Below are 14,950 nucleotides of genomic sequence, written 5' to 3' on the forward strand. Positions count from 1 at the left end.
AGAAAAAAATCCTAGCTACGCCAATGGTGTTTGATGAAATTACTCAGTATCCTGGTAGTAAAAACAAGAAAATGTATGAATTACAGAGTATCTCTTCAAGATCAATCCTGAACATAGAGCACTGTAATTTTGACAGTATCTTTCAAGAAAGCTGTGACAGTTTACTGTATATTATCCCGAGAACAGTTTCTATGATTTAATACAATTGCAACTGAAAAATTCAAATAAAAATTGCATGGAATGCATGAGTTCAAAATAACTTTATCCCTTGCCATAATATCTCTGTTAGAAATCGTATCGGATTTGTATTTTAAATTTTAAAATCATGAATGTAAAAATAATTAATTGAAATGTTTTTTTTTTACTTGTTTAACTTCTTGGGGCTCAGACATTTGCCCCCTTGGCAAATCCAGCATCCTTGCCATCTATTATCCAGTGACAACGCGACAAAATATGCGAGAATGGCGATCACGTACGCATTTCATTCGTCGCCCGCCCCACCAAATGGAAGCCATCTTGTGGATGTGCAAGCGTGAGAGCGAATTGAACCGAGCGAACAGAGAAAAAGAGCGGTTTACTCTCTGTTGCGCGACATGCGTCATACCTTTCGTGTAGCTCTCTCAGTCTTCCCCAGAAACTCTCGATGCGCTCGGCCGATTCCCCCTACCCGAACCAAAATTGAACGGAAAGAAGAGCGGTTCACTCTCTGTTACGCGAAATGCATCCCTCTCTGTTGCTCGACATGCGGCACACGACTTCCCTACCTGTGCCAAAAAGAAGATGCAATATGCGCTTAGCCATGTGCTTTTTCTCTTGTCTTTCTTTCATGCAAGTAGGCGGGGCAAATTAGTTGTTTGGCTATGTATGCTACAGCAAACTGGTGTTAGCATGTGTGCCGTGGCGCGCAGAGCAGGTTTTGAGGCTTCCCCAAATTAACGCGATTTGTTTTCAGCGACAACGACAAAAAATCGCCGCGATTTCGGCGAGTGGGATGACAAATCTCGGTTTCGTATAGCGAGGTGACAATTCTAGACTCGAGTGAAATGACTCGCCGTGTAAACCAAATGGAGAGTTATTTGATTTTTAATGATAATTTTTCAGCTATATCTGTGCAATCGTGAGAATAATTACCCACAATCATCGATGACGCGTACAGATTTCAATAACGGCACCCAAAAATAATAGTTTCGAAAAGTTTTATGAAAGGAGAATGTAAAATATGTCACAATCATGGATCTTAAGCGAAGAGTCAGGGGCCTTCCTTAGCCGAGTGGTTAGGGTCCGCGGCTACAAAGAAAAACCATGCTGAAAGTGTCTGGGTTCGATTCCCGGTCGGTCCAGGATCTTTTCGTAATGTATTTTTGTTTACTTCTCTGGGCATAGAGTATCATCGTACCTGCCACACGATATACGAATGTGAAAATGACAACTTTGACAAAGAAAGCTCTCAGTAAATAACTGTGCAAGTGCTCATTGAATACTGTGATGAGAGGAAGGCTCTATTCCAGTAAGGACGTAATGCCAAGAAGAAGCGAAGAAAAATGGTATTTGATCCAAAAATACCGTTAAAAGGGTTTTCTAGATTCATTCGTTCAACACAAAGAACTATTGTAATTTTAAGATTTCTTGGAGACAACTCAACCGATTGGAATATTTTTTTTAGAGTAGCTCTTTATTACTTGGCATTGTATTGCCCATATTTTATATTTTAATGAACTGATTAAAACAAGATGGTGGCCTAAGAAATTTTATATTTCCCGGTCCCCCAAGGAATATTGGAATATCTTCTGAAGCACATGACCAACGATAAATATTGACGTTGATTCTGAAAATGGAAGAGTTTTTAAGAAGCTTGTGAAAGATGGTGTGAACATACCTTGAAACAAAAAAGTTCGAATACGTTATAAAAAGAATAAAGAAGACTTAAAATTAAAGGCCTATCCGGAAAGGATCCATGGCAGAGCCCAAGTCGGGCGTTGCAAAAATTATTCGATGAAAATGTGTTCTCTGTGTTTCGGTTGGAGAATAGAATACAGAGAACACATTTCCATGTAATTTTTTTAAATTTTGAACGAAAAAACTGCTTTTGAAAATTCCGAAATCAATGACGGATTCTGCCCCCTTAACGTGTCAGTGTCTTTTTAAGTCATCAGATAATGAATGCATGGTGGTAGGAAATGAGGTAGCCACTGAACTAATCAATCTGAAAGTAAAAATAAACAAACATATACAAAAAAGAGAGTATCAAATAAGATAAGAGATTTCGTTTAAAAGTTCAAATATATTTTTCATTATCAGAAAACAGTTCTGAGCAAAAACAAGAAATGAAAAGTTATTCGATTTAATATGTTTTGTAGGCAAAAAATGATGTTGTTGGTAAAGGGGTTTTAATTATTTCCAGTAGTTGTCAAATTCAAAAATCTAAATAAAAAAAAAATTTGTAATCTGTTTTTATTCACGTAATTGTGGAGAAAAAACAGTAATTAATATTTGTTACCATACTGATTGAAAAGAAAATTAAGCATTGAGGGCATCAAAAGGAACATTCGATTAGGAAAAACTATCGATCTCTGTTTATCCTGCTCATATATTGAATACGTATTTTAATGGCAACAGTTTCCCATGCTTACCAATATCAACATGCAACCTTTGCAATGTGAGCAAATAATAATGTTTTTTTTTTAATAGTTTCATATTGGAATTGTGGCTCACTTTAGAAGGTTCTTAGCCTTCCAATTTAAATTTTGCTTATTTTCACTCCCGTTGACATGAAGAGTGATGTCACCTACTTTGGGAAATACTGGTCCAAGCTCAAGTAGGCTGTGCCGACCGGATCTTATGGGAGGGTGGTTTCCTTCTTCCGTTTTGTTCTAGCCATTCATCGGTCCTTCTTCGAAGGGAAAAGGGTTGCTTGGATTCGAGACGGGTTAACAACAGTGAAGGCTCGTTATCATCTCGTGGCATCTTCCGGAGGTACGAGAAATGCAAGCACGTGTTTTTCCCGCGAGAAAAGCGCGCGAGAGATCCGTTGAGATTTTCTCACGGTTCTCTCGTTGAGCGCTGCTGCTAGAAATACCTATGACTTTATTCACCAACCGACAGTTCCACTCAAGCTTTTGACTCGGAAAGGCGATCTTATGTGAAGATGGTGGTTTCATTTATCATTTTTAGCAAAAGTGATACGTGTGAAGCAAACATACAAATGTGTGATCAACAAGACAAATAGTGAGTCAACGGAAGTAGAGGGGCGCTGAAGAACCCTTTTAAAGTTAACAATGCTGCGGTTGGCGTTTATCCTCTTGTGGTTTCTGGAGCTTTTGGGTGCTGGAATGACATCCATGTCGGTTTCCTCGTTAGAGAACTTTGAAAATTTCACTCATGGTTCGGAGTTTGCGGCGAGGAGCAGGATTCTGCGAAGTATAGATAAGTCCGTCCTGCTGGTGAATGAAACGAAAGTGTTGAATAGGAATTCCATTAACACGGTTTTCGAGCGTACTCGACCGGCAACGGGGAAGAAACGCCTCCGAGAGGTCTCCATTCTAGGGCTGTTTGAACTAAGCACCCGGCACGGGATCAGAAAAGAAGGATACAGTGAATTGGCCGCTGCTCAATTGGCAGTCCGGCACATCAATCGGAGGGGACTGCTGCTCGGATACACACTGAAGCTGCTGACGAATGATACAAAGGTTTGTATTGAGGAAACGTTTATTTAGTGATGTTGTGGTTCATAAAGGCGTTTTTTGCCTAGTAGTCATGGCCGCAGTTAAAATGCAAAGGTTCTCTGGGTTCGATTCCCTTTTTGTAAGAAAATCAACATTATTTTACTTTTCCGATCAGCCTGGATAGCTGTGTAGTGGCAGTAGGGTTTCAATAGGCTAAGAATAACATTGCATGTTCCGGTGGAAGAAGCCCAGCTCTTTGGTGACCCCTAACTCATGGTGTGGTGCGGCTTCTTGCTTATGGTGCCTTGATTTTAACTGTGAATTTAATCGAAAGCGTTATATATTGAAATCATTGAATCATTTGAATCAATTGAATCATACTGCCAAAAATTGTTTAGGTCCCTTTTAAAATTCACAATTGAAACATTTGTATTAATAATAAATCTTCGAGCTGTTTAGAATTTACTACTTTACCACTTAATTCCACAAGAGTTGTGTATCCTTTTACTGTAAGGCCGTCTTCAGTGTCGTGTACTAGACTCAACTTGTGTATAAAAGGATACAAAACTCTAGTGAAATTAAATAGTACAGTACTAGATTCAGTTTTTCATTTAAAATATGCGAAACGATGTTGAAGAATTAAAAGGCTTCTATTTCTAGCGGATCGCATTGGAGAAAGGTTTGAAAACAAATATTCTGGCTTTTTCAACAATAAAATTTTGAATATTGTTATGCGTGACCTATATTTATGAAGGTTCGTAAAACTATAACAAATGAGTTCTTTGTGGAGATGAGAAACTGTTGATATTCTCGGAAATATATAAGTATCTCACGCAAGAACTTATTGCAATTCTCAACTTATCTAGCCAGGCAACCGACGTATCCAAATTAATAAAATCCCAATAAATGGAATGAGGGAGAAGTTTAAGAGTTTTAAGAAGTTTTGTTTTAATTCAGTTATTGAATCTTCTGCAACTATATTTAACCTCTTGAGGCAACCATATTTTCTGCCACATCTGATAATCCCAATTAAGATTCTTTTTTTTTATCTATAACTTTGGAAGTATCATCATGAACTTTCACTAGGGCTGTATTTGTACCATGATGTTGTTTGAATGCTGATTGAAATAATTCATCTCAGTAATTCCTGAGTAATTCCACCTGAAACTGCTAAGATTGTCGAAGGATTCCTGTATGAATTATTCCAGGTGGTTTTTAAGGATTCACTAGTAATATCTCCAAGCATTGCAGCATTCAGGGATTCCAAAGGAAATTACTCCAGGGTTTCCTTCAGCCTTAAACAGCTCTTATATGCTATCTTATGAATTCCCTTTGAAATGCCTTTTGAGCTTCTTCAATCAAGCTTATAGAACACCTCTTTCGTTATCATTTGTATAGTAGTTTACCCTGTATGTTTTCGAGCATTATTCTAGGAAAAGAATTACTCCAGGCATTAAAAAAAATCCTATGGCGATTCCTGCAGAAATTTCTCCAGGCAATTCTGAGAGATTTCATAAGAATTTAATATAGAAATTATTATTGGAGTTCTCTTGTGGACTTTCCAAAAAGTTTCACAAATATTCTTATGGAATATGTTGAATCTTTCAGGAGTTCCTTCTGAAAAATATTTCGAGAATTTAATCACAAGTAGCACAAGTGATATAATTCAATTTAATGTGGGCTTCGTGGCCGTGCAGTTAGTGTTACCAAGCATTTAGCCGAATCGCGTCAAAGGGTGTGGGTTAGATTCCCGCTACAGCCCGGAAAACTTTTCGTCAGGAATGCATTTCAACTGTGCCGTTGTCTAGCTTCCTTCAAAGGGCAAATCGTCCACTGGAAACATTAAAGAGTCGTGTCTTTTAATTTTCTACAGAAACTAATTTAAAGCGTCTCGTAAAGATTTGTCTAGGATTTAATCCTGTGATTTCTCATAGAAAAACTTTAATGATTCTTGTCAGGAGATTTTTTTATGGATTATTTCAATATTTACTTCAGGTTTTACAATAATTTATACATGATTGCTTCTAAGAACATCAAAAAATCATCTGCATAATTCAAATGAAATCTCTCAACATCTTGAATTTAGATTCCACAAGTTTCTGCCAGAGTGTCGTGTTTCTCATGTATACCTAAATGAGCTAGTGTGCCATACGATATTTCATATCGCAGCTCACAGATTATGTGAGACACGAGATGCGGATACGTACAAAATATATCTTAGTGAGCGAGTCTCATGAGCAGGGACGAAAAAAATCATGCTCACTATACTCAATTCACTGAATTTATGCCACCATCAAAGTAACCGCACCACCACCAATATGATTGTACCAATGAAAATAGCACAAAAGTAGAAGGGCAAAACAAACAACGATGCCCGTATGTCGTTGGTGTTTTTGAATATCAGAAGCAGAAGAGTGTCAGTTTTAGAAAATTGATTATCAATGAGGTTCAAATTAATTAAAAAATATGCTGCTATACAAGTAATGAAGGATCCGATGCACGGAATGGATTATATTGACGCGTCTTTAGTGTGCCTCGTGCAAAATTTACAACTTCCCGAAGCGGAATGTAAAAAAGTCAAGCTGCTAAGAATGAATATCATTTTTTGTTTTCGATTATCAAAAAGCGATTGAGTAGCAGCAGGTTAAAAGGAAACTGACAATCTTGCGCAAGCGCTTTGCCAATCTTTGTTGTGTTGTCAAGGTGAGGATAAAAACAAATAAAAATCAACGAAGTTCTTCCCAGCAAGTATCAATGTAGGCGAGTATTTTCGTCCCTGCTCATGAGACATCTCTTGAGGCTCTTCACAAAGACAAATTAAAGACCTCCCTGTCCCTTGCAGTTGTCCAAAATTTTATGGCTCATAAGGTAATCTAGAATGCCGTGAAAAGTGTACTGCGATCTGTCAAGCTTGGGTACCTTTTGCACTACCGAGGGACCGAATGCAGTACTAGAAGTGGTACCCAATCTGAGTACGAGTGGGATGCCCCTGCTCGTCACATGCGCTTACTAGGAATACTTTTATGCAGTTATGTTTGCCTAGTACAATAACCCCACGGAAGCATACGACTTCGGTCTATGTCTATGCACGGCATAAAAATTAACAAGGCAGGCTCTTTACTGATGTAAATATCAAGTTTGATTGTAAACATGTGACGTCACTCCTATCGTACCATATATCTTCCGGACCACTAGATCATTTTTTTTCGCAAATTTGTTCGAGGTGGATAGGAATGACGTCGTCAAGTTTCTGTCAGTTTTCGGAATATATCACCTTCTCAATGTAGTACACCGTGTGCCTATGCTTCTTCGGTGGCCAGCACAAGTGTTTTTTCAATTCAAACGCTAGAATCTCAACCAAGATTATTATAATGACAGGTTTACCGATCTTAGCAGTCAGTGGGTGCGCGGTGTGGTTAGCTGCGTGGAAGGCGGAAGTGACAGCTGGCGAGTTGGCTAGCTGGCGGGTTTGTGTACTCAACCGTTTCTATGGGGTTGTTAGGGAATGTTTACAACAAAAAAAAAAAAAACACAGTGAAGTGAAAATTTTCTCCAGCATTTCGTCGCGAATCAAATTTTCGTCTTACATGTAGTATTCCGGTGTTTTGTGTCGAAGAAAAGCAGATTACTTGAAAAATTGGTTTACAATTGCATGTAATGCAAGTAAATGTAGAAATTTCGAATAGTGCAGCGGGTGGGAGCCACCCACCACCGATGGCCTACCGATGAAAGAGAGGATGCGCCACGGTGTCACCGTCTGACGATGACGGTTGTATTCTTGTAACTTTATCTCGTAAGTTAAGTCATTCTACTATCAGTGCATTACACAGTGAAGTAAATTCAGATACTTTGCCGCGTATACCACACAGATGTGGGTGTAAAAGAAACATTCTATACCTACTATGTCACGCCATCCATCTGATATCCAAACAACCAAAACAAACTCGCTAGCTGTCACTTCAGGTCCGTCCCACTCGGGCTTAGGTTGGGTACCACTACTAGTACTGCATTTCGTCCCTCGGTAGTGCAAAATGTACCCAAGTTTGACAGATCGCAGTACACTTTTCACGGCATTCTAGATTACCTTATGAGCCATAAAATTTTGGGCAACTGCAAGGGACATGGAGGTCTTTAATTTGTCTTTGGTCACTTGGCATTTCAAAATGGCGGAATGGGAAATCTGACACATTGGACTACCTCCCTTCTAGATACCTTGATCTCAACCGCGTTGAACCACGTCAGTCCTTTTAAACTGCCTACTGGCAGTTTAATCCCTTTTCCATGCTTCTGATACTTTCGCCTACGAGGCTCAAATGCACTGCCACATTGAGATTTTCTCATGAGACGGCGCATGAGCCAGTGCAGATGTGATCGTTTGAGCTAGTACATTGCAACATGAGATCTAAAAAAATGTGTCTCACCATAGCACGTGCTCAAGCGTGCGATTAAGTATTTGTGTGCGCTCATGGAAAGCTGATCTCAAGCTCTTGATATGATTGAAATATTTGGATTAAAATCTGGAGGATTTTTAACGTTGGATAACGTCTTACGGCAACATATGGGGGTACAATTCAGAAAAACGAAAAATTGAGCATGTAACGAAAAATGGTCAGGTTTTGACCGCTAATAACTCAGTCATTTATCGATAGATTTTCAATATTTATCCATGAATCGATTGGAAATTTATCTACGCGTCGATCCAAATGGAGGACACTATCGATTATTAGCAACAAACTATTGAAATATCGTAAAACGTTGACCCCTTTCTTATCTAACCAATCACGTTCAAGCACATTTTTCGGTTCCGCTTCCCACTATAAAAGCGCACCGCACCCTGCTTCTTCCCTCATTCTTCTTTTTGCCGTCAGACTGTGAACACGGTCGGCGAGCAAATTTCGAGAGTCATTCGCGTCCTCAGTTCAGTTTTCAATAGGACGCGAATACAACACGTATTAGAACCGAAGAACCACGCATTTCGGAGTCGCAGCAACTGAAGCCGCTCATTTGAGTGCACCAGCCAGCATAATCGTTTTCGGCCAGAAATCGTCGCTACCAGCCAGTGCTCCGCTGTCATTGCCATGCGGGAGGCTAGCGCGGTCATTCTGGTTCATTAGATCGAGCGGCACAGCCGTCACCGTCCGTGTAATATTCTCTAATTTGTACGAGATGGCTGAAGAAAATCGACCAAAGCCGCTTGTTGAAGCGCACATCGTCATCCGCACCGCAAATCTCATCGGGCGAGGAGGATTGAAACCAGTGCGCCGTCAAAATGTGTCCGTGTTACGCAAATTCAACAATTCATCAATCGGCCCTTTTCAGAGCCAACAAATGTGTTTTAAAGAGTTGATTGTGTAATATTCCCTAATTTCCCCTTTTCAGGGCCACAAAATCAATGAAAAAGAGTTATTTTGAATTAATACATTTGAAAAACAATTCTTCAATATAATCGCCTAAGCTTCTGAATACATGTAAAGTTATTACTTTGTATTAACACAAAATAATAACACACAATGTCTATAATAAATCAGAATTGTCATGCAACAAATAGTGTGAAAATTAATTGGATTTTTAGCAAAAGAAATGTTTCATAAGTTTGTGACTGTCTCAAGCCAGCAAATAGAAGTTATCCAACGTCAACTTGGCGGTCGTATCTCGGAAACAACCTCTTACTTTTTTCATCCAGTCGAGTCAAGTCACGGAAAAGTTACCAAGAGTAATATCTAAATGTCTCAAGAAAAGGTCTAAAAATATGTCTCAGGGAATAGCTAAAATCACTTTACGGAAAAATCTCTGCAGCGAATGTTAGTATAAGGCTCATGAAATCATGTACTGTATCTTTAAAGCAATCGAGTTTTAATATACATTGAGAAGTTTCTGAAAGATCTCTTCAATTCAAATTACCCGGAGAAGGGTGTAGAAATTTTATTTGATGATCTTTTTGTGTGAAATTCGTCAATAAACTTTTGAGCTCGATCGCTCCCTAAAGGAGAACTGTCAAATAGGCCGTCATCAAATGAAAGACAGAAAAAGGAAAGTTTTGGTGAAACAACTACTAAGCAATTCCACCGAACATGACGAATTTTTTTTAAATTTAATTTTTGTATTTTTTGAATCGCCTGAAAATTTGCATACAGATTCTTTATGACCAAAAATGCCATTTTGCACCTTCAGACCGCCATTTTGAACCTCGCCTTATTTTTGAGAAGGGCGTATCGGAAAATGCATAGCAAATCTTTAAAAAACTGTAACTCGAAAACGGTTTGTCCGATCGATTTAAGATCTTCTACAAAGTTGTAGGTATTGCTTAGGACTATATGGAGAAAAAAAAAAACAAAATTTTAAAATCGATTTTCTCCAGAAACGAAGTTTCGATGTTTTTTTATTTTTGGATATGTTCTAGGGGACAACTTATGTGATTTATTGCACAATGTTTCAAAATGGAAGAATTAAGGACAAAAAAGTTATGATTTTTTAAAAATTACAGATTTTGAAAGAAAATCGAAATAGAGGAAAACAATATTTTTATATGTGATTATTTGAAAGTACAGAAAAAATGCAATCGAAGACTCATATTTATATAAAATTTTCAAATAAAAAAGAGTAAAATAGGCCCTTTTCAAACATATTTCGTGTTTCTCCATTCCAGAAATATTTTATTTTGATTGAGTGAATCGTAGCTGAATTGTTTATTGTTTGATCAAAACCTATATACTAAAGTATTTAAAAAAGTATGCACGGAAAAAAAATATAAACGAAATTTTCAAATGAAAATTTGAAGTTCATTGTTCTTAAAAACCGCAAAATTGATGTTTTTAATTTTTGGATATGTTTTGCAGCATATTGTTTGTAATTTCTGGCACAATGCCTCAAACATTTTTTTGACGTGGCATTAAAAATGTGATTCTATCACAACGATGTACCTTTGGTCCCCAGGGCTAAGCCTAATGTTCATCACTGCTCATCGCTACTAGATAGTTGAATACAATTAGACAGTTTTAAACGACAAGAATCACAAATTTTAAGCTTACTATTTAATTTATTCTGTTCAGCAAATCCCGACAAAACCAATTTCTGAATATTATCTTCCGTAAGATTTCGACAATGTTTAGAACAACTTTGTTTGAACACTTTAATACATCTTGAACTGATATAACTCATTGCGAAAAATGATATTTGTACAGCTTCACGCACAACAAAAATAAATACCTCTGTAAAACGCCTCCTTAATCCACAATATAATGCTGTATCTTCTTTCGTAGCACGTCAATTTCACAGGCAAATAAACGTCACCTACAATCACTGAACAATCACTGTTGATACAACACTAATGCTCTCACGGTTTCAGACTTACCTTATATACTACATAGGTACTTCACACCACGAAGTTTTTGTACCGCATTTTTTTCAATGATGATTGCTACAGTGATGAAACTTGACAACAAACATTTTACTTAGGTACTCTTCCAATGCATTTTCTGTACTATCAAATAAACACATAAAAAACATTGTTTTCCTCTATTTCGTTTATCTTTTCAAAATTTGTAATATATTATAAAATTATAACTTTTTTATCCATAATCCTTCCATTATGAAACATTGTGCAATTAATCACATAAGTTTTCCCCTTAAACATGTCCAAAAATAATAAAAATCACAGATGCATTTTCATAGAAAATCGATATGATTTTTTTTTTTCAAAAAATCTGTCATTATTTTTTTATTGTGCATATTTTTTTCCAAATAGTCCTAAACAATACCTACAACAACCGCAAAATATATCCAAAAATTAAAAACTTAAATTTTGCGGTTTTTAAGAGCTATTAGCTTCAAATTTTCATTTGAAAATATCGTTTATATTTTTTACCGTGCACTCTTTTTTCAATACTTAAGCATAAATGTTTTGATCAAATGATAAACGATTTAGCTACGATTCGCTCAATCAAAATATTTTTATTCTGGAATGGAGGAACACGAAATATGCTTGAAAAGGGCCTATTTTTTTTATCTGAAAATTTTATATAAATATGAGTATATCTCGAAATTGATGCAACCTAGAAAAAAATTACTTAAGTACTTTTCGATCACAATTTTTCTGTACTTTCAAATAATCACATAAAAAAAATATTGTTTTCCTCTATTTCAATTTTTTTTCAAAATCTGTAATTTTTTAAAAATTATAACTTTTTTGTCCATAATTCTTCCATTTTGAAACATTGTGCAATAAATCACATAAGTTGTCCCCTAAAACATATCCAAAAATAAAAAAAATCGAAACTACTTTTCTGGAGAAAATTGATTTTAAATTTTGTTTTTGAAATAAAAAATAATCTGTAACTTTTTTTACCGTGCATATTTTTCTCCATATAGTCCTAAGAAATACCTACAACTTTGTAGAAGATCTCAAATCGATCGGACAAACCGTTTTCGAGTTACAGTTTTTTAAAGATTTGCCATGCATTTTCCGATACGCCCTTCTCAAAAATAAGGCGAGGTTCAAAATGGCGGTCTGACAGTGCATAATGGCATTTTTGGTCATAAAGAATCTGTATGCAAATTTTCAGGCGATTCAAAAAATACAAAAATAATCGGGTTTGCGAAACGGCGTGGAACCGCTCTACTACAAAACGTGAATCGAGTATCTCCAACAATCGTATTTGCCAGTTTTTATCCAAAACTCTAAGAATTTATCCAAAACTTTAAGAAAGTATTCTGCACGCTATTTGTGATTCATACATTACGGTATGAAAGACGGCATCTCTTCTTTCGAAATTTTTGCACTAATTTCTACAGTGATTCCGTCCGATGTTTTTCAAGTTATTAAGGAACTCTTCTAGTGAATCTAGCTGGACATTATCCAGCGATTCGAGTGATTTTATTTTCAGCAATTATCGTAGTAATTTATCTATAAAATCAACCAAGACTTCCTCAGGTATCAGAACTATGGCTCAGGTGGCACGTTCCGCCCCAGATGGGAGATTTGTGCCTCGTTCCGTCATTGCCATTTCCATCACTTACCAGAAGGGAAAGGAAGAAGGGAGAGGGATGGGATGGGGTGGAAATGAGGATGAACAGTTAAACCCTAAGTCCCACCAAAAAAGCAAAATTTCTATCAAAACATGCTAGGAACTTTCAGCTTTCAAGTTGCCAGATTTGTTCTGCAATATAACTCTTATGAGCACTTTTTGGAAGCCATAGTACAGTCGGAACTTTTGCTTAGTTCTACTGAGTCTTGGCCAGCACTACAGAAAATCAATCGATTTTGTGTATGATTGGCCTTGACTTGAATGACTTTTCACAGATTAATCAGAAAATTTGGAAATGAAGACATTGCATGACGTCATTAGTAGTTAAATTATCCTTACAACACCAATGAATATTGTAACAAATTTTGTTTTGCTTCAAACGATAAGGCCAAAAGCAAACGGTCAGAACTTACGTATCACGAAGTAAAAAGAAGAGGTCCAAACTCTTTGACGGTTGAGTTGAAAAAGAACTTCAAAATACACTAAAACCTCAATTTACGAAGTCTTTTTTTACGCTACCTCAATTCAAGTCACTTTTTTTACGAAGTAAACTCAATTTAAGTCACTTTTTTACGCAGTGCGTAATTTGAGTTTTGACAATTCTGTGGGAAATTATTGACCTCCGGTTGGTAAAACCGTTGGAAACAATCTGGGTGTTTTCGGAATAGGCACGATGAGGGGATGACGAAAATCGATGTCCGACGCCATTTTGGAATCCAAGATGGTGACCTTTGGTTTGGGAAAATCTTTGGAAATCCATACAATATGTGTATTTTCGGAATAGGCACGATGAGGACATGACGAAAATCGATGTCGGACTTACTTTTTTTTTCTCTTTATTAGCGAGATTTTTAGCCCTTGGCTAGTTCATCTCGGGACCAACGGCGAAGGAAGTCGTCACTATAACCTTTTTTGTCATAAGTGACTATCTCGGGGATGGGATTCGATCCCAGGTCCTCGGCGTGAGAGGCGTGAGGGGCAAGTTACTGTTATTCACAATGTGTATGAGAAAATAGTACACAAACAAGCTTAGTATTATTAACTTGTGTTTATCAGAGTTGTACACAATGTTATCTGTGAATGCTCATGGGCTGACCAATTTGTGCAAAACACAGTAACACATTGAGCAAATAAGAGGACAATCTCTTTGTCGACAGAATTATCACTCTCACCCAATCAATCAATGTGTGGAAATTGACTGAAGAGACTGTAACAGAAAACGTGTGAATTCTCATCCACTTCTACGAGAGAATTTGGTCCATTGATTCATGTGTCACTTGAAGATTATATCTAAGGATTAAGATCAGCATCTTATCAGATCACTCATGTTTCGATGGTCCAAACTTTCCACGCATACCTTGTTGAAAAAAATAACAGTTGAAAATTGAAATAATTCAAATTGCCTCCACTGGGAAGTAGTATGATACACCTTAAGTAATGCACAAAACAATAGTAACAAACAAATTGTCAACAGAACTGAATTTCTGTCGGCAACGTTGCCAGCGAGTCTAATTCAGTTAAGACTCACTGGGGCAGTGAAGGATGAGAAACTAAAGCCACTCACTTTTCACCAACTGTGTATGTCATCATGTACATTCTACACGAACACAAATCACTCAACTCGAAAACAATGCGAGAACGAACTAAGAAAATTACCTTCGATGATTATAAAAAGTAATCGTAATAACTTTTCCATAAACTGCCCACTATCGGCCAACAGAACACTAAAAAGTCGAGTCTAGTACACGACACTGAAGACGGCCTTACAGTTGAGGTCGAAATACGCGTATCTGTCAAAGGATACAAACTCTAGTGGAATTAAATGGTATAGTACTATATTCGGTTTTTTCATCTACTAAAAATGGTTCAGCCACTAGAGCTAGAATAAATCTTGCGATAATTGTAAAAAAATCCTGATTTAGTGGCACAGCCTCTGATGAGGACGTCCACTACCACTTATTCCAGAGACCAAGACCTTCCTCAGGAGCCCAGGAGTTTTTTCAGAGATCCTTGCAGGAGTCGTCTAACGGGAATTTCAACATAAGTTTATCAGAGGGTAGTATAAGATATTATTCAGCAATATCTGTCCGATTGCTTTAGGAATTCTTCCAATAATTTTTTAATAATATCCTTGATGATTCCCTATAGTATCTCTGGACTAATTTGCTGGGTTATCTTAAGAAAAATGGTAGTTATTATTCTTGAAGATAGGAAGACCTGGGGTAAAATGCATCACTTAACGAAGATGTATCGAAATGAAGACTA

The 14,950-nt window shown here is 37.1% G+C and overlaps 1 protein-coding gene across 2 annotated transcripts in view; it reads left to right on the forward strand.

The window, feature by feature from the left end:
- LOC5569525 (gamma-aminobutyric acid type B receptor subunit 2) overlaps positions 1-14,950 on the forward strand; it is a 58,366-nt gene that overhangs the window by 28,406 nt on the left and 15,010 nt on the right. Inside the window, exons 1-2 of one of the 2 annotated variants that reach the window (XM_021848331.1) lie at positions 2,465-2,973; positions 3,172-3,686. In XM_021848331.1, the coding sequence (XP_021704023.1) occupies positions 3,276-3,686 (411 nt within the window). In that variant the 5' untranslated portion in view covers positions 2,465-2,973; positions 3,172-3,275. Of the gene's footprint in view, positions 1-2,464; positions 2,974-3,171; positions 3,687-14,950 lie in introns of those variants that run through there. The other variant, XM_021848330.1, reaches the window with a different exon arrangement.

Source organism: Aedes aegypti, chromosome 2, assembly GCF_002204515.2.
Source record: "Aedes aegypti strain LVP_AGWG chromosome 2, AaegL5.0 Primary Assembly, whole genome shotgun sequence".
NCBI lineage: Eukaryota > Metazoa > Arthropoda > Insecta > Diptera > Culicidae > Aedes > Aedes aegypti.